The 27,049-nt window shown below is 50.0% G+C and overlaps 1 protein-coding gene across 5 annotated transcripts; it reads right to left on the bottom strand.

Moving 5' to 3' along the window:
* Positions 1-810: 810 nt before the first annotated feature.
* Ccl25 (C-C motif chemokine ligand 25) lies at positions 811-26,986 on the bottom strand. Of its 5 annotated transcripts, XM_078035182.1 has the most exons (9): positions 26,726-26,978; positions 25,840-25,936; positions 24,647-24,767; positions 21,594-21,684; positions 5,448-5,570; positions 3,368-3,485; positions 3,163-3,275; positions 2,649-2,778; positions 811-1,264 (listed from the first exon to the last, which is right to left on the bottom strand). In XM_078035182.1, the coding sequence occupies exons 5-8, from the start codon at positions 5,518-5,520 to the stop codon at positions 2,654-2,656; spliced, it is 429 nt and encodes a 142-aa protein (XP_077891308.1). In that variant the 5' UTR covers positions 5,521-5,570; positions 21,594-21,684; positions 24,647-24,767; positions 25,840-25,936; positions 26,726-26,978; the 3' UTR covers positions 811-1,264; positions 2,649-2,653. The 5 variants fall into 5 exon arrangements, with proteins under 5 accessions (XP_077891308.1, XP_077891310.1, XP_040146463.1 ...); XM_078035184.1 differs by lacking the exon at positions 21,594-21,684 and having other exon boundaries at positions 26,726-26,986; XM_040290529.2 differs by lacking the exons at positions 21,594-21,684; positions 24,647-24,767; positions 25,840-25,936; positions 26,726-26,978 and adding an exon at positions 6,048-6,844.
* Positions 26,987-27,049: the final 63 nt, after the last annotated feature.

Genomic DNA, 27,049 nt, shown 5'->3' with positions numbered 1-27,049 from the left:
GTGAGTTAAGGTGAAATCTTTAAATGGCTGTCAGGCTGTGAACCAAGCCCAGGAGTGCACGTGCCTTCTTCCCTGTGGTGGTCCCTGACTCCTGGCTCTGGGTTGGACTTGGCTCCGTGGAAATCTGAGGGGGAGCTCAATGGCCAGGATGGTCACCTCCTTACTGAATGGTTGGTGCATGCCAAGCACTGCGCCTGCAGGCACAGTCGTGTATTTGATCCCCAGCAAACCACCCCCCCCTGAGGCAGGCAGTATTATCAGCCTCGTCCTATGGGGGCATAGGGCAGGAGGGACTGAGGCTTAGAGAAGGCCTTCCTGGGTCACCCATACGGTGTGGGGTGAGGCCCCAAACCACCAGCGTGTCGTCTACAGAGGATATACTTGGCTTGCATCTGGGACATTCTCAGTTGTGATGGAAATTTAGGCTATTAAGGATTGGGAACAGTTCAGCCAGGTGTCTCAAACCTCCACCTGCAGAGCCGTCTCAAGTGCCTGGTCCCAGGGCACTATCCTTGCCCAGGTCCTGACCCACTGGCCCCTGGGCAGCCTACGACAGCCTGTAGAGAGCTTTTCTGACCTTCCACACTCCCCAGTCCCAGAGTCTAGGCAGAGCAAACACAATGATCCCTACTTCACAGGCAAACAAAGAGGCACCAAGAGAGTCAGCAGCTGGCCCAAGGTCACCATTTGGGAAGTGCAGGTCGCATCCCACCTGTCCAGTGCTCAGCCCCTCAGGACCCACTTGTCATGAAGGCTGGGGCCACAGATCTTAAAATAAAAAGTGACAGGGGAAACAATGACATTTTTTTTTTTTTTACCAAAAGTTTATTTGAAATTATTTTAAAAGCTTAGACTGGGAGGATGTTTTTTGTACCAATCAAAACTTTGCAAGGACCTGGAGGGACACAGTAGGTGGCCTGGGGTGAATGGCAAGAAGCTGCAGGTGGGTGACATAGTCCAAAAGAATCTTGTCTCCAAGAACCTTTGCCCAAGGTTGGTACTTATCCCAGAGTAGAAAGGAGCTGTCCCTCTTCCCAGCTGCCCAAGGGGCAGGAGGTGGTAGGAATAGAAAGGAGCAAACCAATCCGGGCACAGGGGCTAGGATTGGGGCTGAAGGACGAGGGGCAGAGGCAGCTGGGGCTGCAGGGTGACCGCTGGTGGAGCAAGATCCCTCTGGCCTCTGTCCTGCTGTTGGATCCTGGAGATGTGCAGGCTCATGGCCCTGCAGGAGGGATTAGAGGTGGGACTGCAGTGGCCTCGGGGGCTGTAAAATAATAAGAAATACACTTACCAGTCTCTGCCTGGCACCTAGTTCCTCAGAGCCTTGTAATGTGAGCAATAAGGACGTTAGGAGCATCTTTTGTTCTAACATTTGGTCTTTGACCCCGATTCCTGACACACAGCTAATAAATCCCTTGGAATTTCCTGGGCAATAGGATCCTCTTTTGTTCTGATGAGGGGACTCTTAGATGGGGGCTGGTCACAAGAAAGATCAAGCGTGATTCGAAGCGGGGGAGCTTCTGCTCCAAGTCTCCCTCTCCAGAGACGGGGAGAAGGGTTGGCAGGGAAGTTAATAATCCTTCATTCCTGTGTGATAAAGCCTCCATAAAACCCCCTGAACTCTGGGGCTCAGGGAGTTTCCGGGTTGGTGAACACATGGTGTGCTAGGAGAGTGGTGCATCCCAACTCCAAGAGGACGAGAACTCCTGTGCTTGGGACCCTTCCAGACTTTGCTTACCACTGTCCTTCATCGGGCTGTACCCCAGATCCTTTGTAACATCCCTTATAATAAACTGCTAAATATGTTTCCCTGAGTCCTGGGAGTGGATCTAGCAAATGACTGAACCCAAGGAGACAGACACGGGATCCCCAATTTATAAGCTGATTGGTCAAAGTGGAGGTGGCAACCTACTGACCATGTACTACATACCAGACACTGCAAATTACAATTGTCTCTGCAACTCAATGGAAGGCAGTGTCATCGATCCCCATTTTATGGTTGGCAAAACTGAGGCTCAGAGAGGTTACATCTTAATGGGGACAGTCTTTTTTTTTTTTTTTTTTTTTTTTTTTTTTTTTTAAAGGAGAGTGAGAGAGGGGGACAGAGAGAGAGAGAGAGAATTTTAACATTTATTTTATTTTTTTCTTAGTTCTCGGCGGACACAACATCTTTGTTGGTATGTGGTGCTGCTGAGGATCGAACCCGGGCCGCACGCATGCTAGGCGAGCGCGCTACCGCTTGAGCCACATCCCCAGCCCCTTAATGGGGACAGTCTTGTGGGACAGAGATCCTTCCCCTGTGGCAACTGTCACAGTCTCCAGTTGCTTGGATTGTGCTGCCCCTTCACGTCTGTCATCAGAGTGTTGTGCAGAGTGGTTATTTTCTCATCTTATGGGGGCCCAGGAGCTCTTGGTCCACCTCCCTGGCCTTTCAATTCAGCTCTTATCAATGCCCCACCTGGCTAGGCTGGGGCTGCGGGTAGCCCCTGAGGACCTTCCTGTGTGGATCTGCAGGGCTGACCACATAGCCAGCCCTCCTTGGTCCTGTAGGCAAACGTCCTGCCCGAGTCTGGACCCATCATGAGCCTTCAGCCATAAGCCTTCAATCCTCAGTAACGGATGGAGGAAGCCATGTGACTAGTCCTCACCTGGATTAGATTAGGGAAGCATTTCTTTTGCTGCTGCTGCTGCTGCTGCTGCTGCTGCTGCTATTGTTACTGCTGAGATACTTTGGCCTGGACGATGGTCGCCGAGATTTCTTCCTCCCAGCCTGAGAGTCTATCCACAAGGAGAGAGAGAGAGAGAGAGAGAGAGAGAGAGAGAGAGAGAGGGAGGGAGGGAGAGGAGCTTCATCACAGCCTCTGAACCTCTGGATGCAGCCAAGCCTGAAGCCACTGCTGGTTATTTGAGCCCCTGAATTTCCCCTTTCCTTGAACTTTCCGTGTGCTTCAATTTAACACTCTGACTTTAAAAGAGCTAGATGATGACCTGGGGGGTTGGTCACTCAGTCCATCCCTCGCTCATCAGGAATGAGCTCTCTCTGGAGCAGGGGCAGCTGCCAGAATGTGGAGCTCTGATTCTCTCCCTCAGAGACTGAGAAGCAAAGGGGCCTGCAGACAGGGAGGGTGGGCTCCCTGGATGCTGGGCTGGGGCCTCACCCACCTTGGATGGTTAGCCGGTTGTCAGACCTCTGGGAGACCAATCTCATTGCCTTCCGTACCCTGATGTCCCTTGGGTTCCCACACACCATTTTACCTGGTTGGCGGAAGTAGAATCTGCAGTGGGTGGGGAAGGGGTGCCCACGTTAGGGTGGTAGGGGCAGCAAAGCTGTGTGTGTTCCCCACTCCCATCCCTCGGCCCCACTCACACGATGGCAAACAGGTTGCAGCTGCCGCTCACCTCCTGGATCCGGTAAAAGCTGGCGCGACGGAGCACAGCCAACTTGGGTTTAGGGTAGTAACCCAGACAGCAGTCCTCAAAGGACCCTGCAATCACACGGCCACCCACACGCTCAAACCTGCACACGGGCACTGGCAGGGACAGTCACAGACGTGGAAACGCACACCATGACCCTTGCAGCCCCGACCGAGGCAGGCGCACTGCCTGACTGCTTCTCAGCCTTTGCCACTGGGACAGCTGTCAGGGGTTGGTGGGGTCCATGGGCCCTGCTTGGAAAGGAGCAGACCACCCAAGAAACAGCCCAAAGCTGCTTCTCTGCTCTGGGAGCACAGGCGCAGACCCTGAGGAGGGAAGACAGGCTCAGGGCGGTGGCATCTTAATGGAGGGCAGTCTTGTGGGACAGAGAGCCTTCACCTATGGCATCTGACACAATCTTGAGTTGTTTGGTTTGTGCTGCCCCTTCACATTTGGCATCAGAAGTGTAGTGTCCCCAGTGCCACTCTCCTAAAAATGAGGTTGGTTAGCTCCTGCTGAGGTCCTGGATCCTCTCCAGGCTGGTCTGTCTCCACACGGACCTAGCTCTGATCCCTCTTCCTCTCTGTCCCCATCAGTGACCACTCAAGTGACCCAGCCAGACACTAGGAGTTCTAGAGGATCTAATAAAAACACTTAAAGAGTTCCCACTATGTGCCAAATACCCAAACGGAGAAGAGCTGGAATTAATGTTGTCTTGGGAGCTCCCGGCGTGGCGGGAGACAGGAAGTTGACATTTGTGGGGAGGGGGACTACACAGCTCGGGGGATGCCTGAAGAGGAGGTAACGATGCTTGAAAGATCTGGGCAGAGGAGCAGATGGAATGGATGAGAAGACGAGGGGGCGATGGGATGGTGGCGGAAGCCGAGGTGGGCTCTTTCGCCCAGTCAGTCTTGGAGGTCCTGCAATCTGCCTCTGCCAGAGCCCACCTGAGTCAGGGTCCTGGCAGAGCAGAGCACAGCAGCGGTGGAGCAGGGGGAGGGCTCAGTTCTCTTTCCCCCACCCTGTTCCTGAAGACAAGGAGCAATGGTGTTTAGATAGGACCTGCGGCTCCAGTGATCCTCAGCAGGTGGCTCCCAATGCTGGGGGCCACTGTCCCCTCCCCCAGGATCAAAGAGCAGGCGCTGGGCCTGGCTCTGATAGCAGGACAATGGGAACAAAGACCAGCCTTCCTCCTGGGCAAAGGCTAAGCTCTGCCTGCCGGGTCCTACCAGACCTAGAATGGGGACAGGCAGAGCAGGAGGGTGGGGCCATGCTCCTCAACCCTGCTTGGCCCCCGCTTGGCCATCTGGGAGGACTCACTGGCCTTGCCACAGGAATGTAGGAGCCCGTCTCAGGGATCCTGGGGGAGTCTGCATGCCTCCATCTGGCCTTTGGTGACCAAAATCCTCAAGTGCCTACTCTGGGGTGGAGACGGGGAGGAAGACAGAAGGGCTCCCGTTAACAACAATAATGGCTCCCTCACTGGGGCTGCTGGGCACTGGATCCTCTCACCTGCTCCAGGCGATGGGAACTTCAGATTCCCACCTCACAGACGAGAAAACCAAAGCTCACAGAGGCTGAGTGGCAATTCTCGGCTGCACTGCACAGGTAAGCTGGGCAGGGCCCCGATGGGAAACCACTTCCCAAGGTCTGCAGGGCTCTGGTCTCCAACCCCATCCCTGGCTCTGCAGAGTCAGGACATTGAGGTGTATTCCTGGCTGCGAGTGGCTTTACCCACAGCTGGAAGCCACCCTCTGCTCCCACATTCCCTAGGCCACTGGAGTCCTGCCAAGGAGGTACCCAGGGGTGGAGGACTCTGGAAGAAGGAGCTGGGGTCCCTCTGTCTCCCTTCATTCCAGGGCACAAACACAGGAATCTCTGCTATGTTGGGAACAGGAGCCATAGGAGAATTCAGTGGTGGTAAGGGATCTGGAAGAGGAGAGGGGTAAACGGACGGACAGGGGACGGTGAGGCTAGATAGGGAAAGGAGGGACCAGGGGCTTGGGGTAAGTACAGTTGACCGAATACAGTACCTTGGGTGTGGATGGGAGGGACCCAGGCCCCCAAAAAGCAGGCTGCCAGGCTGGCAAGGATCCAAGGGTTCATGGTGCAGGCAGGACCTCCTCTCTGGGCACTTCAAGGATAGACAGAGTGGCCTGGGGAGGTGGAGAGGGATGATAAGGACCCAAGGAAGACAGCAGCAGGCACAGCCGGGGCCCAGGGCCTTCTGCAAGAGAAGCAGGTGACTCAGGATAGGGACAAGCTGAACAGAAGGGACCTGCTGCTGCTCTCAGTCATGGCCAGACGAACGACTCACCAATGCCTACGGGGTCCCAGAGCCAGGGCCTGCTGAGGTGGGTGTGCTGTGTGTGGGGTTAGGCAGCTGAGCTTCTCTCTTATAGGTAGAGCCCCACCCCACAACCTCTGGCCCTCCCTCCTTCCTCCCTCCCTCTCTCATCCCACATGCTCGGGTGAGACTCTAGGGTTCTCCCTCACTATAGATAGACCAAGCCTAACTTCCACCTGGCTCCTCTCAAAGTCTGGCTGCCCTAGGAACCTCCTCCATCCCAGGCCTCTGGGCCAACAAACTTCACTGTCCCCAAAGGGTCCTTTGTCTTCTCCTGTCCCCTCACCTGCACACCCGGGCAGCCTGCACACAAGCCTCAGCTGATAGAGCCTCCAAAGAAAGCCTTTCCCTGGCTGCCTACTCCCAGGTAGAGGAGGGACCTGAACTTCACCCGTCTCCCCCTCCTGCACAGTGGGGCAATTTATATATCACAGATATGCTGTGGGTTTGCCATAGGCAAATCCATAGAAACAGAAAGTAGATTAGTAGTGGCCATAGGCTGGGGTGGGGGGGGGATGGCTGCTCAAGGTGCATCTTTTTGTTCTGAAATCAGATAGTGGCAATGATTGACTAAGTCTAATGAGCACCACCGAAAGGTACACTTTCAATGGAGAAGTGAATGACCTGTGAATTTTCTCCAATAGTATTTTAAGAATAATCTCGATAAACTGGAAATGTGGTGCACGTCTGTATTTCCAGCGACGTGGGAGAATGAAGCAGGGGGCTAGCCTTGAACTGGCGTGAGCCTTTCTCCAAATAAAAAGAGGGTAGAGTTCAGAGGGAGAGCGCTCCTGGGTTCAATCCCCTTACCCTGCGGGGATGGCGGGGGTGGGGTGGGGTAGAAGTGAACAAAGACCACGGAGATGAAGAAGAGCCCAATAAACTTATTAGTAACCACAACCACGAAGAAGCACTCTGGTTTGAAAGCAAAGCCAGGAGCCGCAGGTAACCATGACAACGGGAAGCAAAGCAACCTTCACCTGCAACCGAGGCGAGGGGCCGGGAAGGAGCGGAGCCGGCGGTGCGGACACTTCACATAGCATTGCTTTTCTTTTTTTCTTTTCTTTTCTTTTTTTCTTTTTTCTTTTCTTTTTTCTTTTTTTTTTTTTTTTATGGCCCGAAAGTTTATCCCTCCTCTTTTTTTTTTTTTTTTTTTTGCGGTGCTTCAGGATGGAACCCACTGCCTTGCGCACGCTAGCCAAGCGCTCTACCACCGAGCTATTCACCCAGCCTCCGTTTCTCGGGCTCTGCGGGATGGGGGTGGGGGTAGTGGGGTATGGGGGGGGTCCCTAGTGGTGGCCCTGGGCTCGCCGCCCTGCAGCTGGGTGGGGAGAGACTTTTAGTTGGGGGCGGGAGTTACACGGGGCTTAGAGGCTGGCGGGTGGAGCCTGGCCGTGGGGCGGGGCTGACGGGTTCAGTTCTTCCCCTTCGCTGCCGCAGGTGTACCTCCTGCGCCCTCCTGCTGCTCAGGTTCCTTTCTTTGGGTGGGTGATGCTAGGCGGGGACGCGGCTCCGCGTGGCTGCGGGCTTGGGACGCGGCGTGGCGGGCCAGGGCTGGCCTACCCGCTGTGGCTCACTGCCCTCCTACCTGCGCCTTTGTCGGGCAGGGATCTGGGAGGTCCCTGGAATGTGAGCCCACCTTCCCAACCTACCCTCAGGGTTGGTCCCACCAGCAGCCTTCATGGGAAGGAGGGGGACGGAGGGAGGGGGTCCCCTGAGGGACCAGGATGCAGGTTACACAGGGCTGTGCACGCGCCCGAACCCAAGGGTCATGGTGGGAGACAAGCTGTTCAAGAAGAGGCTCTGAACTAAAGCTTTGGGGTTCTGAGAAGTTCTGACAAATGTGAAGGCCAGATCTTTGCAGTCAGGGCTGAATGGTGTGGCAGGCCGCCCCTCTCCCATCTCTACCTTTTCTGGAAGCCAAACTAGTATCTACAGAGAGCCTTCTCTGAAAGTGTGAAATGAAAACAGATGGGGTTGGAGTGGGGCACAATCTCCACCCTTCTGGCTTCTGGTCCTCGGCTGTAATGATGGGGGAAAGTGGAAAGTCTCCAGCTGCAGCTCAATCAAAGTCAGGTACTGACCACATCCTAGAGCCTGGTAGGGTTCTTCTACAAGCTGAGCCAAGGGCAACCGCCAGGTGGAGGGGGGGGGGGCGCTGGGCTCAACTCTGGAAATATTCCTTGCCCAGAGAAGGGCACCTCTAGTGTGTGCACACAGATGGAAGAGTCAGATGTACAGAGGAGAAGACTGAGGGTCAGGGAGGCTATGTCATTTACTTTTTTTTTTTTTTTTAATACCATGAAGGAAAGTGTGACAGTCCCCTAATGCTGGAGGGCTCAGAGCAGGAGCTTGATCATCATTGGCAAAGATGGAGGGGCACTGGGTGAATGCTCCAGGCTGAAGTGAGTCTTTGCTTTTACATATCAGACGCTGGCTGCCCACAGCTATCCTGAAGCTCTCGTGCCTCCAAATCCCTGGGTGTCCTCTGGGAGTCTTGGCTCTAGTGGTCTCTGAGAGAAGCAGCTGGAGGCCCTCTCCCACACTATCTGTGCATCTCATAGGGGCTTATGATACCAGGTGCCTGTCTGCCAGGTATGGCTAAAGCAGTCTCTTTTTTTTAAAAAAAGAATTTGTTCATTTGAGAACTGTTTTTCTTTTTGGTACCAGGGACCAAACTCAGGGGCACTTGACCACTAAGACACATCCCCAGCCTATTTTGTATTTTATTTAGAGACAGACTCTTGCTTTTGCTGAGGCTGGCTTTGAACTCATGATACTCCTGCCTCAGTCTCCTGAGCCACATGTGCACCTCCATGCCTAGTGTTTTTTTGTTTGTTTGTTTCTTTTTGATGCTGGAGATTGAATTCAGGAGCACTCAACCACTGAGTCACATCCCCAGCTAAGTTGCTTAGGCCTTGAAAAATTGCTGAGGCTGGCTTTGAATCCTTGATCCTCCTGCTTCAGTCTCTGGAGCCACTGGGATTACAGGCATGTGCCACCACGCTCAGCTTGATTTTAAATTTCCCTTTTAATCTCCTCATTGATCCATTGATTATTCAAAAGTGTGTTGTTCACTTATTATTGAAATTCCTCCTAATAGTGCTTTCTAATCCCATACTATGGTGGATGGAAAAGATACTTAAACTGATTTCAATCTTAAATGTGTTGAGACTTGTTTTTTGCCTAACATATGATCTACCCTGGGGAATGTTCAATGTGCACTTGAGAAGAAGGGGTATTTTGCACCATTGGATGGAATGTTCTCTACATGTTAATGAGGCCCACTTGGTCTAGAGTGTGGCTCCAGTCTAATGTCTCAGTATTGATTTTCTGTCTGGATATGTTCATTGCTGAAAGTGGGACACTGAAGTCCCCTGCTTTTATTATATTGGAGTCTATCTCTCCCTTCAGTTCTATTAATATTTGCTTTATATATTTAGGCGTTCTGATGTTGAGTGCAGCTATATTTACCACTGTTAAATCCTTTTGATGAATTGACCCCTTTATCATTATGTAATAATCTTTGTCTCATTTGCAGGGTTTGGCTTAAAATCTATTTTATCTGATATGAGCATAGCCACCTCTGCTCTCTTTTGGCTTCCATTTGCAAGGAATATCTTTTTCCATCCCTTCACTTTCAGTCTATGTATGTCCTGAAACCAGCTGCCTCTTGCTCTGGTCTGGATGCACTGTGGTTGCCTGGCAACTAGAGGAGGGGAAGAAAATAGGATGCTCTGTAAGCCCCTGGCCTGATGCTCAGGGACCTGGTTTATGGACAGTCTGTGTGACCCCTTTAACTATGTCCTCAATGCAGTCAGTCCTGCTGCCTCCTGGAAGTCTGGCTTCAAGGGACTTCCTGCCCTAGGCTGACAGGTGGCCTATTTCAGGAACAGCTGCAGCAATGGCCTTGGGCACAGGCCACGGGACGACCAGCCAGAGGGATTCAGACTACCAGCACCGGTCCTGGCCATAGACCAAGTCCTCGTATCTTTCCTGCTTCTCCCATGAGTGTGGATGAACATCAGGGAAGGGTGACTGCCTGACGCGCTGACATTGAGGCTGGGGCTGGGATGGCATGGGGAGGGAGTGGAGAATGGTGGGCCCCGAGGAGAGGGTTCCATGGAGCCCTGAGTCCCTCTTTGAAGCTGCTGAGGTCTGCTTCCCTGATGAGACAGGTTTTCTGCGCATCTCTCAGGCAGGCAAGTGGGTGTGTCACAGCCATCACAGATGAGGGTGATGTCACTAACTCCTCATTAATCACCTGTTGAAGGTCATTTGATATTTCACTCATTCAACAAACACTCAGCTCCTACTGTGTGCCAGGCATGGGGCTGGGGGCTTAGCCAACCTTAAGTTGACAGGGCCAATCTAGTCTTCCAAATGATTTTTTTTTTTTGGAAGATAGTGTCTTGCTGTGCTGCCCAGGCTGGTGTTATGGTTTGGATCTTACTGTCCTCCCAAAGGCCATGTGCTAAAGGTTGGTCCCCAGTTGATGGCACTGTTGGAAGATGGAGGAAACATTAGGAGGTGGGATCTAGTTGAAGAGAGGTCACTGGAGGTATATTGTGTCCCCTGCCTCTTCCTCACTGACTCTCTGCTTCCTGGTTGCCACTAGGACATCTTCCCTCCTTCATGCCCTTCCACCATGAGGTTTTGCCTCCCTCAGGCCCAAAGCAATGGAGCCAGCAGAGCATTGGCTGAAAGCTCTGAAACCATGAGCTAAAAGGAGTCTTTGCTCAGTTAAGTAGTTTTTTCAGGTATTTGTCACAGCAATGAAAAGCTAACGCAGCCGGCCTTTAACTCCTGGGCTCAAGCCGTCCTCAGACCTCAGCCTCTGGAGTGTGACTACAGGCAAGTGCCACTGCACCCAGCTTACTAATGATCATTAAATGTAAAACAAAAATATCTTTATTTAAAAAAAACACTATTTTTATTTTTGTGGTGCTGCTGGTGAAACCTGCCACTGAGCTGCATTCGCAACTCTGATCCACCTGCCTTAGTCACCTCAGGGCCAGGTACCAGACAATTCCCTTCTGTGTGCCCAGATCCTAGGAAATGATTTAAACAAGGCCAGCCTAAGCTCCTTAACCTGCCTCACCTGCTCCTTTCTGTGGAGGAGACTTGTGCCTACGGGTTTCCTTTGTACCCTCTGCCTCCTCATGGGCCCTTGGTGCTTCCCCACGTGGCCCTGTGTGGCATGGTGTGCCCCTCCTCTTGGGAACTGAGAATAACAAAGTTATCTTTTCAATGTCAATCATCTCCTAATCTGTTGGGCTCCCCATACTTGTATAATTGTAAAATCTACACTTAAAAACAGGTGGCAAGTAATATGCAGGGAGCTGGGCATGAGGGGAATAACCGACACTCCATTCTCCAGAGGATGTTCACAGGATGCAGCAAGGCTTGGAGGTCAGCCTCCTGGAGAAGGTAGCCGCAGGGTGCAGGATGCCTAGGGCACCCACCGGGCCTCCATAGGGAACAATAGCTGAATGGAGACCTGAAAGATGAGCAGGTGTTTGAGGCCAGCAGAACAGGATGCTAGAAGGAGCTGCCAATTCCACAACAGCTGGGGTGGGAGAGTGGGGCAGGGGTGGACAGCGGAAGATGAGGTGGGAGGGACAGGCTATTCAGGGCCTCACATGCTAAGCCAAGGAAGGTGACCTTCATCACGGGGACAGGGGAGCTGCTGAAATTCATTTAGCCAAGGGAAGGTTGTGGTCAAATGTCTGAGCATTGCCAAGGTCCTGCGGAAGATGCACTGGAGAGGGAAGCACTGGGCAGGAGACTCAAAAGTGCAGGCAAAAGCGGCAGACTGCACCCATGGGAGTCATCTCAAATCTGGGGACCTTGGCAGTATAGTGCATACCAGCCATGCATGAGAAGGGGTCCAGGAGGCCATTGGTGCCCACAGGAGAGCAACAGGCTTCTGCCCATCTACCTTTTCATGTCTCCTGCCCCAATTCCCTGGCTTCTGGTCATCCTCAGCACACGCCAATTAAGGGACTGGGGAGGGGGACTGGCTCATCACCCCTGTGGTTCCTGCTGCTCCCCCAGGGCTCCTGCCCAGCCTTTGCCAAGCAGGGCCCTCAGCCTGAGACCCCTCCGCACTCACTCAGTAGCATCTTTAGGCAGCCAGCTTGGCCTGGATTTTATTTTAGGCTTTTGAGCCCTGCTACCCTGACAGCCTGGGCCCCACGTTGAGCTTACCTGGCTTCATTCCTTGAAATGGTATCATGTATCCACATCCACCTCCATTTTTCGGCCATCGGGTCTCATGGAACAGATGCACCCTCGTGGACAGAGTCTGAGCAAACCCTCTACAATGGGCCACCTCTCCTTCCTGCCAGCCCCAGGGGAGCTCCTGCAGGCCCAGCCCTCCCAACCTGCCACCTCCCCAAACCGCTCACTGTCTAATTGTGTGCCCTCCCTGCTCAGGGTTAACTATGCACAGCTTTCCTCCTGAGCCTCACAGTGACAAGCAATATGCTTGTCCCATTCTTCAGAGAGGACTTCGTGATTGCAACAGGACAGCTGAAGCAGGCTTATGTTGTTTCTTGTCACAGGACAAACATTTACTTTCCCTTGTGGGTCCAGGAAGTGACTGCAGCCCTGCTGGGCCTTGCTCTGGTCTGTGAATTGGATTCATGACTGTTGCATGTGTCTTTTCATTTGGAAGTTTCCCAGGTGTTTGTTTTGTGGCAATGGGAATGTGCGAGGAGCACCAGAAGCACATGATGATTCTCCAGCCTTGCAAATGGAGCTGGTGGGGGTCACTTCCACCCAGGTTGTATTGGCCAAAGCCAATCATGTAGCCACACCCTAAGTCAAGGGAATGGATGGGAAGACCTGTTATTTTAGTCTGTTTGTGTGGTTGTAAAACAACACCTGAGGCAGGGTAATTTATAAATTATAGAAATTTATTGCACTTGGTTCTGAAGCTAAGGGCTTATCTTCTGCTTCCAAGATAGTGCCATGCTGCATTTTCTCATGGCAGAAGGATAAAAGGACCTACCTCGTTCACTCTGGCTCTTTGATAGGCAGTAATCCCATTCATGAGGGGTAACAGAGGCAAAACTAGAGTCACCCCTTGGAACTGAAGAGACTGGTTCCAAGATATCCAGATCCATGGATGCCCAAGTCCTTTATATAAAATGGCAGAGCAGTTACATAAAAAATGTACACATCCTCCAGCACACTTAAACCATCTACAGATGGCTTGGAATGCACATTATGTAAACTCTGTCTAAATAATTGTTTAGGAAATAATGACAAGAATAAAAGTCTGCACATGTTCAGAATAGTTGCAACTTTTAAAGAATATTTTGGTCTACAACTGGTTGAATCTCTAGATCAGAACCCATGGAGGACAGACTCTCCATTTGTGAATGGTATGACCTCCTATGTAGAAAATCCTAAAGAATACACACACACACACACACACACACACACACACACACACAGAGACAGAGAGAGAGAGGGGACTATTAAAGCTAAAAAAATGAAATTAGGAAATTTGCAGGATACAAGATTAACCTACAAAAATCTGTTGTCTTTCCATACAATAGCATTGAGCAATGAAAGGGAAATTTAAAAATCAATTTCAGAATAGAATCAAAAAGAATAAGTACTTAGGAATAAATTTAACTAAGAAGTTGCAGGATTAATACACCAAACACTAAAGAGCATTGTGAAAACTGGGCATGGTGGCACATACCTGTAATCTCAGTGGTTTGGGAGGCTGAGATAGGAGGATTGTGTGCAAGTTCAAAGCCAACCTTAGCAACAGAGAGGTGCTAAGCAATCAGTAAGACACTGTCTCTTAAGAAAATACAAAATAGGGGCTGGGGATGTGGCTCAAGCAGTATCGCGCTCGCTTGGCATGCATGCGGCCCGGATTCCATCCTCAGCACCACATACAAACAAAGATGTTGTGTCCTCCAAAAACTAAAAAATAAATATTAAAAATTCTCTCTCTCTTTAAAAAAAAAAAAAGAAAATACAAAATAGGGTTGGGGATGTGGCTTAGGGGTTGAGTGCCCCTGAATTCAATCTCTGATACAAAAAAAAAAAAAATTTAAATAAACTTAATCAATGGAAAAACATCCTATGTTCACGGATTGGAAGATCTACCAGGATTAATTTAGCAATGCTCCCTAAATTGGTCTACAGATTCAAAGCAAGCTGTATCAGAATACTAATGTTTTCTTTCTTTCTTCTTTTTTTTTTTTTTCAGAAATGTAAAAACAGATCCTAACATTCTTACAGAATTGCAGGGGACCTCCAATAGCCAATCAAACAGAAGTCCAAGGCCACCAATACTGGAAGCAGGTCCAATCTTTTCCTCCCATAGGGCTGAGGCCATCCAGCCATGGGAACTCTGTCAGAACCTGCAGCTCCCTCTGGTTGTCACCATAGGACTGTAACCTCCCTCAGGGCAGTCCCAGCCAAGCACCCCGCCCTCCACCCCCCCACCCTCTGCATTTTGAGGCCTCCACCTTGTCACAGCATTTCCACAGGGTTGGGGGGGTCAAGTCTGAGGGGTGGTGTGCAACTCTTAAATTCTATGCAGAACCCTTCCCCACAAAGAAAATAAATTAGAATGGAGCCACTTGGTTCTACCAGGAAATGGGATTCTTGGAGCACCCATACCCCATCATCATCTGCCCCAGGCTTCTGAATATATTTTTAAAATATTTTATTAGCTGTTGATGGAACTTTATTTATTTATATGTGGTGCCGAGAATTGAGCCTAGTGTCTCACACATTCTAGGCAAGTGCTCTACCATTGAGCCACTACCCCAGCCCCAGTTATTTTAACAATGCAAACACAGAGACTTTGTAGGTAACTTATTTTTTTCTAATTGGCGAGAAAAAGGCAAATTTGTTATTTTACAATGCCAGAGGTCCAAGCCCCAAAGTCAGGTGTCAGCAGGACTGGTTCTTTCTGAGGGCTTCAGGGAGAACCTCTCTCTCCTATCTTTTCCAGTTTCTAGAGGCGCCTGCATCCCATGGCTCGTGGCCCCTTCCTCGGTCTTCCGAGCCAGCAGTGCTGTGTCTTCCAGTTGCTGACCTGTGCTTCCACCTCCACGTCTCCCTCTTTAGCTCTGACCCTCCTGTCTTCCTCTTATGAAGACCCTTGTGATGACACTGGGCCATGGATAATCCAGAATGACCCCCCATCTCAAATTCTTTTAACTTATTCCATCTACACACTCGCCCCGCCCCTCTTTGCGGTGCTGGGGATTGAACCCAGGGCCTTGTGCACGTGAGACAGGCACTCTACCAACTGAGTCATATCCTCAGTCCCACAAGCTCCCTTTTGTAAGTAAGGGAACACAATCCCAGGTTCTGGGGATGAGGATGTGGACATCTGGGGAAGAGGCACTATTTTGCCTTCCATAATACCATGTTAATCAAACTTATAAGAAGGTCCACAGAACATTCTTGGGAGTGGTGATGTGGGTTCAGTTCTGGAAGATGGCAGGTAGGGCTTGGGGACAGGACTCCAGGCAGAGGGGACAGGGCACATAAAACAGGAGGCTTGGGGCTAGGAGTATAGTTTAGCTGTAGAGCTCATGCTTAGCATGCAGAAGGTTCTGGGTTTGGTCCCTGCATCAAAGAACATCCAAGTGAATAGCAGGCTCCCTAGATACCTGAATGTGGCACAAGGACCTCAACATCCACATAGGTTCTGTTCTGCACAGTGATGATTCTCACCAGGGCTCCCAAGAGGTACCTGGTGATGCCCAGAGAAATATTTGGCTGTTGCAACGGAGGAGAATGGTCCAGAGATGCTACTGAATATCTTTATCATGCACCAGACAGTCCCTTGTGGCAAGGAGTCACCCAGCCCAGATGTGCACAGTGTAAAGAGAGATGCCCTTCTTTAAAGTATGTTGCCCACAGCTTTCCACCCCCTCTACTGGACTCAGAGGGGCTTGACCCCACAGACAGCTGGAAGGCTTCCACTCAATACTCCCCAACTGCCTTTCTGGGAAAAGCAGTTTTTAGTTCCTCATGACTTTGGCCTGCCCCTGGAATAGAAGCATCTGTGTGGGTTGAACATGCTCCTATTCTGGAACGTGAAGTCCTGGCATGCCTGGTCCCTGAGGAAGATAGATCTAGTAATAATAATAATGTTTTCTCTCCCACCCAAAGGCCTGATGAGCGCAGCCTCTGGTTCTCAGGCCCCTGATATATGGGAGAGCTGAGGCAGGGGAGGACAATGTCTTGGGGAAACTTCTTGACCCTGTGCCAGTCACTGGATGAAGGTATGAGCTAGTTCATTTAAAGATGGTCAGTGGGCAATGGGTCAGGGAAGGAGATGGCAAGTTGGGGTGGAGGGTGCCCCTCCTTTGCCCTGCCTTGTTCTCTGAGCTCCTTAATGCTGCCTCCTCTACATGATTCATGTCACTGATCCCCTCCCCAACTGCCACCCCTGGACTCTGACAGATTCCCCCTGAAGTGGGCGAAGGATGCCCTCCCATTTCCTGTAGAGTTGGGGAGGCCTGATCCACAGGGTGGGGGCTCAGCTACAATGTGTGGGATTGTAATGAACATGGGTGGTGGTATCCTTTTCTTGGCCCCTAAGAGCAAGGGCTGGCTGCTGTTCATTTGGTCAACAGACTTTTGCCACCTACTGAGCACCAGGCCCGGTGTAGGGAGCCGGAGAGGCCAAGATGGACACATTTGAGCTGCTTTCCTTCAGGCCACAGGGACCAGGAAGGGCAGCATTTCGGTTTGCTGACAGCTTAGTGGAGAGCCAGATCCTATGCTAGGTGTCTCACAGCCATTCTCTGCCAGAGCAGAACAGCAGCATTCCTGGGGCAGGACAGAGGTGACAGTCCAGAGGGAGGAAGGAAGGCAGGCAGCAGGGATCTGGGGGAGGAAGAGGAAGGCAAGCATGTGCCCAGGGAAGCTTGAGCCCTGGAGGTGAGTCCACCTCTGGGAGTGGGAAGGTGAGGGTGGGGGGCTGCCCCTCCCACCTGGTGTACCCAATCCAACTGCCTGCTCCTCAGTCCCTGTCCTTGCAATGCTGCAGTTGCCCAGGTCAGCCTCTGGACTTCTAAGGGGCTCCTCACTGAGCCTTAGTCCTGATGTATGGTCCCTGGTCCCCCAGTCAGGGATCCAGGCCAGCATCATCTGCAAGAGAAGGGAGTGTCCAGCCCCCAGAATTCTGGTTCCTTGACATGTGGAAGACCCAGCAGTGCCTGTGGGTGACAAGGGCCACCCAAGCTCTCCTGCTGAGACCCATTGGGCTATAGCAGAGCCCACCACCCAAAGTGCAACCCAGTGAGACAAGTGGATGAGTTGTCTAACAGATGGACCAAAGATAAAGGTGCTTTCCCTATCCCCACCTTTCCCTCTCAGCTGCACCTGAAGCCACTGTGGTAACCATACTACTAAGGATGCCTCTTTCCCCTCAAATTCAAGCTGTGGGGCCCTGACTGGATGGAGTGGAAATCTCCACCCACCAATGCCAACATGAAGGAGCCCACCCTCCTGGGCTCCTTTCCTTCCCCAGAGTGGCCAATTTCAGACTGTCCCTCTAGCCCCTTCCTCTCTTCTCTTGACCCCTACACCTCTCATCAGTCCGTTGTTGTGTGCTGCCCTTGGAGCCCACCAACTGGTCCCCCATTTCTTCTTCCACTGCCCTTCTTACCTTTTGCAGCCAAAGTAAGGCCATGAAGGGGGCAGGTGCTACTTGGGACCCTGCTCCTTTCTCTTATACCATGTGCACTGGAGCATTGAGGTTCCACACCCAAGTTCCAGGGTTTACTGATCCCAGCCCCCACCGCTTTTGGCCACTTTTCAGAGACAGAGTGTGTGAGCAAGTGTGTGCTGAGGGACATCTGGACTGCGCCTGCCGCAGGGTTTGGGGGCCACTGTCACTCCACAGGTTGTAGGCTTCCTCACTGTGGTTTCTAGTGGAAACTACGTGACTCACCAAATCAGTCCCATCTCTGGGCTTTGAACTAGGCTCCACTTGACGATGACCTTTTAAAGATGGGAACAAACGCCCTCCTGTGGATAGCCCTTTCACCAGTGATTTTCATTGTTAGACCACAAACCCTATAATATGGTGGGTAAATGTCCTCAAAGGGTCTTTCTGATTAAAGTGGGCACCACCCCTGAGGAAGTGAGGGTTGGTCCTGCCTGTGCTGGACTAAGCCTTTGCCTTGGCCAATCCCCACTCCTGGGCCCCAACCTTGGCACTTGCTAACCCAGGCTCAGGTTAGTGGACTCCTGTTTTTGGTGAGTTATCTGTTCCTGGCCTTTGCCCTTTTGGCTCCTATCAGTTTGTATGAGCTTTAAACGGACTGAAAACATCTGGCTTTGCTTACATCCAGCAACTTGCTCTTCATTCTGAACACCTGGAGGTGAGCCTGTGGAGTGCTCCAAGAAATGCTCGGGCTGCAGGGGTTTTTTGGTCGGGGGCGGGGGGGGGGGGAGGTTATCGGGGACTGAACTCAGAAGCACTAAGCCACTGAGCCACATCCAGCCCTATTTTGTATTTTATTTAGAGACAGGGTCTCACTGAGTTGCTTAGCACCTCGCTTTTTGCTGAGGCTGACTGAACTTGTGATCCTCCTGCCTCAGCCTCCCAAGCCACTGGGATTACAGGCGAGCACCACTGCACCCAGCTACTGGCTGTGGTTTTTTATCTGGCTTTCTGGTCTCCTATCTGAGGGACTGAGAGGGTCTTGTGATACAGAGTGTGGAAGTTGCCAGGATAGGGCAGAACCTGGAATCCTAAGTACTCATCCTTCCCCAGGGGCTCTTGCAGCTTGCAGCCATCTTGCAAGTAAACTCTGGCAAATTCATGGGCCCTACCTCTGGGAGTGGGAAAGCTGATCTAGGGAGATGGCTGCTGCTCCCACCTGGGCACATCCAGTCCAGCTGCCTGCTCCTAGGTCCCTGTCCCTGCTATAAGGGTGCAGTTGCCCTGGTCAGTCTCTAGATCTGCAGATAGCCCCTCACTAAGGCTGAGTCCCTGACGTACAGTGACTGGTCCTTCCACCAGACCTCCAAGTCAGCTTCATCTGTAAGAGAAAGAGGTGTCCAAACTCCCAGAATCCAGGCTGCTTGACCTATGGAAGACCTGGGAATGCCTGTGGGTCATCCTCTCGGTTGCTGGATGAGGAACAAGGCTAGAATTCCTTTTCTCCCTTCTTTTCCTTGGGGTGCTGAGGATTAAACTCAGGGCCTTGCACATACCAAGCATGAGCTCTACCACTGAGCTATTTCTCTAGCCTAGGATGGAGACATTAAAATTGTAAACTGCTTACCATGACTGATAAGCATGTGAAGTCTTCTTCTCATTTATAAATAGCAGACTGGAGAAACCTATCTGACAGTTCTTCAAAAGTGGAAAATAAAGGCTGGGGGTGCAGTTCAGTGGTTGAGCACTTGCCTAGCATGCACAAGGCTCTGGGTTCCATTCCCAGTATTGCGGAAAAAAAGTGAAATGCAGGGGCTGGGGCTGAGGCTCAGTGCTAGAGCGCCTGCCTTACATGTGTGAGGCACTGGGTTTGATCCTCAGCACCACATGAAATTAAAGAAATAAAGATATTGTGTCCATCTACAACTAAAAAAAAAATATTAAAAAAAAAGTGAAACAGAGTGCCCATGTGTTTTACTACCAGATAGTATATGCCCAAGAAAAATGAACACATTATGTTCACATGGAAACTTATACATGAATGTTCATAGCAGCACTAGTCCCTGTAGTCAAAAGATGGAAATAGCCCAAATGTCTTGCAATGGATGAATGGATAAACACAACATGGTCTATTCATATAGTGGAATATTATTTATCCATAAAAAGGAATGAACCTTTTTATGGTTCAGTGACACACTACAGCATGGATGAACACCGAGGACATTATGCTTAGTGAAAAAAAGTTAGTCACAAGAGGCCACATACTATAAAACTCCATTTATACAAAGTATCTAGAAGAGGCAATCCAGAGAGTCAGAGAGCAGATTAACTGTTGCTAGTTGCTGTGGGGGGTAGAACAGGGAATGACAGCTAAGGGACACAGGGTTTCTTTCTGGAGAGATGAGAATGTTCTGGAACGAGAGTGCTGGCAGTCGCATTCCTTTGCGACTCCATTAGAAACCACTGAATTTTCACTTGAAAATACAAAGGAGCCTACAAAAGACCACCAAACACATGGGAAACAGTGAGAGACACCACAAGAAAGAGAACTCATGACATGAAAAAGAAAAGTTAAATACAAAAAAAACACAGAAATCTTACAAAGAGGAGTGGTGGTGGCTCCTGCCAACTAAGTCCCTATAGAAGCAGGGAGGGCAAGAGTGTGACTTATTGACTATGGTCCACTTGGGGACGCTGAGAGTGAATGCAGTCAATGCCAATATTGCTCTGGAACAACAGGACAGACCAGGCTACTCCAATGACCCTAGGAACCAGAGCTGTGGGGCTTTCCCTATCCTTTGACTCTAGAGAGGATAAAATACCCACTGCTGTTCTTGCCACAAAGACACTGGATGCAAGTGTCACAGGCTGGATCCAGTGGGATTGTGGGGAGCCACTCTGAATGATCTGTGTCTTCTGGCCTGGAGTGGAGAGGCTTTTGACCGTCACTACATCTTGTAATGAGTGACCTGGACATTGCCTTGGTCCCAGAAATTTGAGGACCCATCTTCAAACGTAGGCGTCACCCCATGGATTGAGCTACACTCACCTGTTCCTTTGTGATACTACCCCTTTGTCCTGTTTGGGATAGAATGTTCCATGGAAATGCCTTTGTGTATCCCCTTCTCTTGCTCTGCCTTTGGGTGTGGCCTTCCTAGATGTCAACCTGCTGACAGCAGACATCAGGAAGCTAGACTCAGCCCCCTGAAATCTGACCCCTGGCCTCATTTGAATGGCTTCTCTTCAATAAAAGGGTTCAGCAAGAGCTCGCTCTTTCTCTTTCTGTCTCTTGTGTGGTTATTTCGTGCTGCCCAGTTCCCCTGGAGTGACCCTGAGTGTTTCAGTCGTGGGGAACATGACATGGGATGAATTGGGAAACGGGACTTCCAAGACCCACGTTTACCTACAGCTGCAATGGTAAGACCAGAGGTGGGCAGCCCTTGCTGTTCTTGGGGATGCTGACCACAGCTGTGTTTACTGGATGGGTGCTGTGATGATGTGTCAAGTACTCAGTCTCTACTTTGCACTCAAGGTGGCTGTAACATCTGCATTCATAGATAAGCACCCTGAGCCGGGGGAAGTGAATTTATTAGCCTAGGAATTCGTAAGGGAAAGCCAGCATTTCTGTGACTGCTCCAGGGCTGACCCCTTTGGGTCACACTGTGCACAAACAGGAATGGCAAATGAAGTATGCCTGGAAGGTAGGGACTGAGGCCACCTCAAGGGTGACTTCACCAGGGAAACGGCTCCACGCTGTTGCTAACCTGAAAGTCAACTCGGCTGCCTAAGAAAAAAACGAGTCAAGCTTTCTATTTGCCCCTGTGACTGACCTGCTAGCACTTGAGGAGGAATCAGATTTAAGTCAGGTCCTCTGAGATCCTGAGCCTCCTGAAGGTTCTCTGGGCTTGTCTGAGCTTGCCTGGCTGCTGTTCCGCCTCAGCTTTGTCTGAGGGCTGACCAGTGAACTTATCTCATTACATCCATTTCTGACGTCCCCCAAGTCAGCCCAACCCACATACTGAGATCTATAAATGGCTGAGATAGAATGACCTTCCCCATATCTCTGTATTCAATTGATCTGACAGCCACCTGTGTCCACATCTGACTGCTCACCTTGTGAACATCTGGAATCCCCCTCCTCTCGACCCCCATCACTCCCCAGCTCACCTGTGCTCTGACACTCCACCTGCCTCGTGCACACAGCCTCTGTGCCTCCCTCCTTCTCAGGCTGAATTCCATGTTCACTTCTGTTCCCTTCCTTCCAACAAAGAAAGACAAAAATCACATGTAAGTCTCCCACTTAAAAATCCTTTTGGCTAAAGGATGAATTCTCTCAGAGGCCTGTTGCCTGTTACTCCCTGCTGGTGCCGTGATTAACCACTACAACCCTGGCAGCTCACACCAACACACACTCGTTATATCTCAGCCCTGGGCTTCAGAAGTCTGAAATCAGACTCACCAGGCTAAAAACCAAGATGCTAACAAGTCGGTCCCTCCTGGAGGCTCAGGGGGGAACCCACCCACATCCTGCCCTTCCCAGCGTCTAGAAGAGCCCACATCCCTCGGCTCGTGGCCCCTTCCTCTGTCTTCAAAGCCAGCACTGCTGTGTCTTCCAGTTCCTCTCTGCCTCTGACCCTCTTGCCTTCCTCTCATGAGGACATTGTGGTGACGCTGGGCCCCGATGACCCAGGATCATCTTTCAATCTCCTGTTCCTTACTCCAATCACTTCGCAGTCCCTTTTGCTGTATGAGGTCATATGGTCACAGTTTCCAGGAGGTTGGGACACAGACATCTTTGAGGAGCCATGGTTCTGCCTGCCACAGCGAGGATCCACAAATTTTTCCTAGAAAGGGTCCTAGAGCAAATATTTGATGCTTTGTGTGCACATGGCCTGTTGCCAAGACTGGCTACCTAATTTTCAAAAGTGTGGGGCCCTGTATTCATAATTATTACAAACTTCAAAACGGTCAGTTCCATGCACAGTGTGCACCTCTGTGACACAGGCCCTGCCGGGGCAACTTCACCTCTGCTACAGTAGCTCTGAGCAGCCATAGGCAATCCACAGGGGAGCAGCTCTGTTGTGTAACTGTCAAATTTTATGGACAACAATGTGCATTTCATGGAATTTTTACATGTCACAAAATACTGACTGTTCTTTTTTTCCCCAACCACATAAAAAAATGTAAAGCTCATTTTTAGCTTCCAGGCTGCACAAAAACAGGCATGGGCAGAACCCCATCACTGTTTGCTGATGCCTAGTCTAGGGGATAATGTTCCAACTTCTCTGACTCTCTGGGGCCCTTCAAAGCTGGGGATACACACCTCTCTAGTCCCAAGTCACTCCCTTCTCCCTTCCCACCTCCACCCCTGGCCCTGAACAATCCTCCTGGACATCTGTGCTTCTGTTCCTGCCAGTCCCAGCTTCCCACCTCTACCTAGCAGACCTCTCTTGTGCTTTCATCTGGTCAGATGTTACCCTCCACCAGAGGCCTATCTGTGCCCGTTCCTTGTCACACTAGATGGATTTGTGTTCTGATGTGGCTGTTTCTCCCTCAGGGCAACAGTGTCCCAGGTCCCAACTGGGCCTCCTCAGTGTATCTTGACTTAGGGAGCCTCCACAGCTTGTGCTGGAGGAAGAGAGGGTGACTTGCAGGGGTGGCAAGGACAACCTGGAACAACCCTGGCTGGAGTGCGCTCTGATTCCTGATACCCTGAGGGCTGATACTATGCTTCTGACGAAAACAAAAAACAAATTCAAAACAGAAGACAACAACTTCATATCTCAAATCTCAACCAGTAAAAAAAGATCTCTAAGACTGAGCAGATCTGGGTTCAGAGCACCACTCTGCCCTTACCAGATATGTGCACAGGGACAATCACTTCTTTTGTCTCAGGACAGGGACCGAACTCACCAGTCAATCAGGCCTCATAGGACCTGCCCCTGCCAGTTCCACAAGTCTACTCTGTGGCCAGTGTCTCCACAGCTGGCCCATTCTTACTCCTGAGTGTGCTGGGCCCCCCTGACTCAGGGCCCTTGCATGTGCTATTTTTTTCTGCCTGTAACATTCTGCTTCCTCGTGCCTCAGCTGCAAGGCTGCTGACATAGGAAGCCTTCCCAGATACCCACAAATTAGTTAACTCTTCCTATTGCATGCTTTTCTGGAACTCTGGCTTTTGCAGATTATAGTCATTTGTGTAACTCACTGTTACTCTTCATAAGAATAAAACACAATAAGCACTTCATGTCAGGCTCTGTTCCAGAATTTCTAAAAGTGGGTTATTTCATTGAATTCTCATAGTGCCCTCAGGAAGTACATCATCCCCATTTTATGGAGTAGGAGGCTGAAGCTCAGAGATTAAACAACTTGTCCAAGGCCACACTGCGAGTTGTCTCTTCAAGTTGACCAAGGTCCATGAGATTAGATGCCATGTGTGACATGGTTACTGTTGTGTACACTTACACCTCATGTACTATGGGCAGTTAAAAAGTATTGATGATCTAAAAGAAACAACACCCCTAGCCACAGGCACTCCCAGAGCCCAGATCTCAATTTCAAATACCATTCTCTGAAAAAGGAACCAGTGTCCCCTTACAGGAATGGCTGATTCCAGGACTGTAGCATCTTACAATGCCAGGGAGTAAGGAAATGCTGTGGAGAGTGGGAGGGAACCAAATACACAAAAAACCCAATGATGGACACACCCAAGGGTCACAGGAGCCAATTAACAGAGCCAAAAGATGGCCAGAGCTGGAACAGCTTGAGCAACAAAATAAAGTAGTTTTGAGTTATAACCTAAAGCATAAAATAAATAGCTAGGAGTCCTTGCCAATATAACTAGATGACTGAATGAACTAATAAATGGAGAAGAAATAAATCTCCCATGCAGAAGGAGTCTAAATAATTTATGTTACATAGTTATTCACCCTCAGGAGGCAGAGCATAACCCTTCACTTTTTAAGTGTGGGCTGCACTTACTGACTTCTTCCAAAGTATACGATAAGGAAAGGGGTGGAAGTAGTTTGATGGTGGGAAAAACACGACAAATATTACCTCAGTCAAGTAATCAAAGCTAACATCAACAGACTCAAATAATGTTGACTGCTGGACCTGGCACAACATGATACAAATGGCAATTGACCTCTTTGGTCTTACTGCCAATAACCTACCATCACAGTTTATCATGACAAATTCCAAGAGTGGAGCATCCTAAAAAATACCTGAGCAGCACTCCTCAAAACTGTCAAGGCCATCAAAAACAAGGAGAATCTGAATCTTCCACAGGCAAGAGATTAGATAGGACAATTAAATTACATGTAACATGGGATCCTGGATGTGATCCTGGAGGAGAGAAAGAACATCAGAGGAAAAACAAGTTAAGTATAAATCAACTATAAACTTTAGTCAATAACAAAGTATCACTGAGTACAGTGGTTAAGCACCCCCTGGGTTTAATCCCCAGTACTAAAAAAAAAAAAAGAAAAAGAACAAAACCAAAAGTTATCAGTATTGGTCCATTTTAATGGCATCATATTAATAAAAGATGCTACTAACAGGAACCAGGTAGAGTGAATAATGGTAACTCTATTATCCCTGAGAATCTGAAATGGTAATTAAAAATAGTCTATTATTAATAATGGAGTGATGAATGAATGAATTTTGACTGCTTTTTTTTCCCTATTTTTCTTTTTGAAATGGGTCTCACTCCGTTACCCAGGCTGGTTCTGAACTTCTGGGCTCAAGTAACCCTCCCTCCTCAGCCTTCCGTGTAGCTGGGACTATAGACGAGTACTACCTCGTCCGAACTAAGGACTTCCTTCTTACTCGTGGTAACAATGATGATAGCACTCACCACAGGGGATTGTACATGAAGCCTTCAGCATCAAGTACATACTCAGTTCTGAGCATCTGCTATGACAGCATTAAACCTGTGCCATCCACGACACCAGACACTATCCCTACGTGATTATTTAGTTAGAAATTAAATACAATTAAAAATTCAGTTCTTCTGTGGCACTAGCCAAATGTCCACAAGCAACATGGAGACAGAGGCTACTGGATTAAACAGTGTCGATATAGAACATGCCATCCTATCAGAAAGTTCTTCGGGATAACACGGAACAATGAAGAATGTGATTATTTGTTCAGTGTTCTTGTCTCCTTGGTTCCTTTTGCAGAGGCCATCTTTTCAATCTTGCTGACCACCCTCTTTCAAATTGCAACCCCATGTTTCTCATGCCCTTTCCCCAATTTACTTTTTTTTTTAATATTTATTTTAGTTGTAGGTGTACACAATGACCTTTACGTTATTTTTATGTGGTGCCAAGGATTGAACTCAGAGCCTCACATGTGCTAGGCAAGTGCTTTACCACTGAGCCACAATCCCAGCCCCGCAATTTATTTTTCTTCTTACCCTTTTCATCACTTGAGGTGGGATCCACTTGCTTTCTCTTCTGCCTCCCCATCTCCACTGCACAGGTGGTGACAGGTGATAGATGACTGATGAGTCCCTGAAATGCAGTCAGTTCAATTTGAAATGTAAAAGATTTCAAAAGCATATATTAAGAAAAAAAAAAAAGTTCAGAATGTAAAACATCTCCTAATTTCTTACAATGATCACATGTTGAAATTATATTTTGGACACACTGTGTTAAATAAAACATATTATTAACATCGGACACCACCTGCAACTATTTACTTTTTTTAAACATAGGTAATAATTTAATTAATCAACAAATTTTTTTGTTGTTGTTGTTGCAGTGCTGGGGATGGAACCCAGGGATTCGCACATGCCAGGAAAGTGCTCTACTATAAGCTGCACGCCCAGCCCACAATTTAATCAATTTAAACTGTAGGCATAACTGACAAACTTGTGGCCGGATTAAATTTCTACTGCACAGCAATGATTGAGAATATCAGTTACTAGAATTTTAAAATTAAGCATGTGGCTTGTACGTATTTCTCCTGGGCAGCGCCGACCTAGGATGTCAATCCAAACAGACAGGTACGTTTTCATCTGTTTGCTGCCCAGACAGTATGTGGCAGCTAGTAGGCTCTCAATAAAATTGTAATGAATGAATGAGAGACTGAGCTTCTGGGAACCGGCTTGCTCTAATAACTAAATTGATGGAGTGGTGACCACGACCATGCCCCGCCTCCTCACAGCACCAGATGAGGAAACTGAGGCCTGGTGTGGTGACGTCAGCTCGTGCCCAGCCACACGTAGTGCGCCAACGCCGGGGCCGGGATTCGAACCTGGGTCCTGTCCCCACTACCCCTGGCGCGCTGACCGTTCCTACCTTACTGGGAGGCGGCGGCGGCGGCGGCGGCGGCGGCGGCGGCGGAACAGACAGGTGAGGAACACACGATATACGTCCGACAAGGGTCTCCAATCCTCAGCCCAGTCAGTCTCTGTGGACTGGGCCCCAGCTCGCCCCTTCCGCGGCCATCGCTGGCCACCCGCGTCTCTGCCGGCCGCCGAGCTCTTCGCAGGCGGCGCCGACCGGAAGTCCCGCCTCCGCCGCGCGCCCCAGGGTGCCGCGACAGCCACGCCGACCAATGAACAGCGCGCCGTGGCGGACATCGACCAATGGGCGCGCGCGCCGGGGGGGCGTGTCCGGGCC

Source organism: Ictidomys tridecemlineatus, chromosome 2 (genome assembly GCF_052094955.1).
Source record: "Ictidomys tridecemlineatus isolate mIctTri1 chromosome 2, mIctTri1.hap1, whole genome shotgun sequence".
NCBI lineage: Eukaryota > Metazoa > Chordata > Mammalia > Rodentia > Sciuridae > Ictidomys > Ictidomys tridecemlineatus.
The sequence above is the reverse complement of the archived record's forward strand: the minus strand, read 5'-3'. Positions and strand labels throughout refer to the sequence as shown.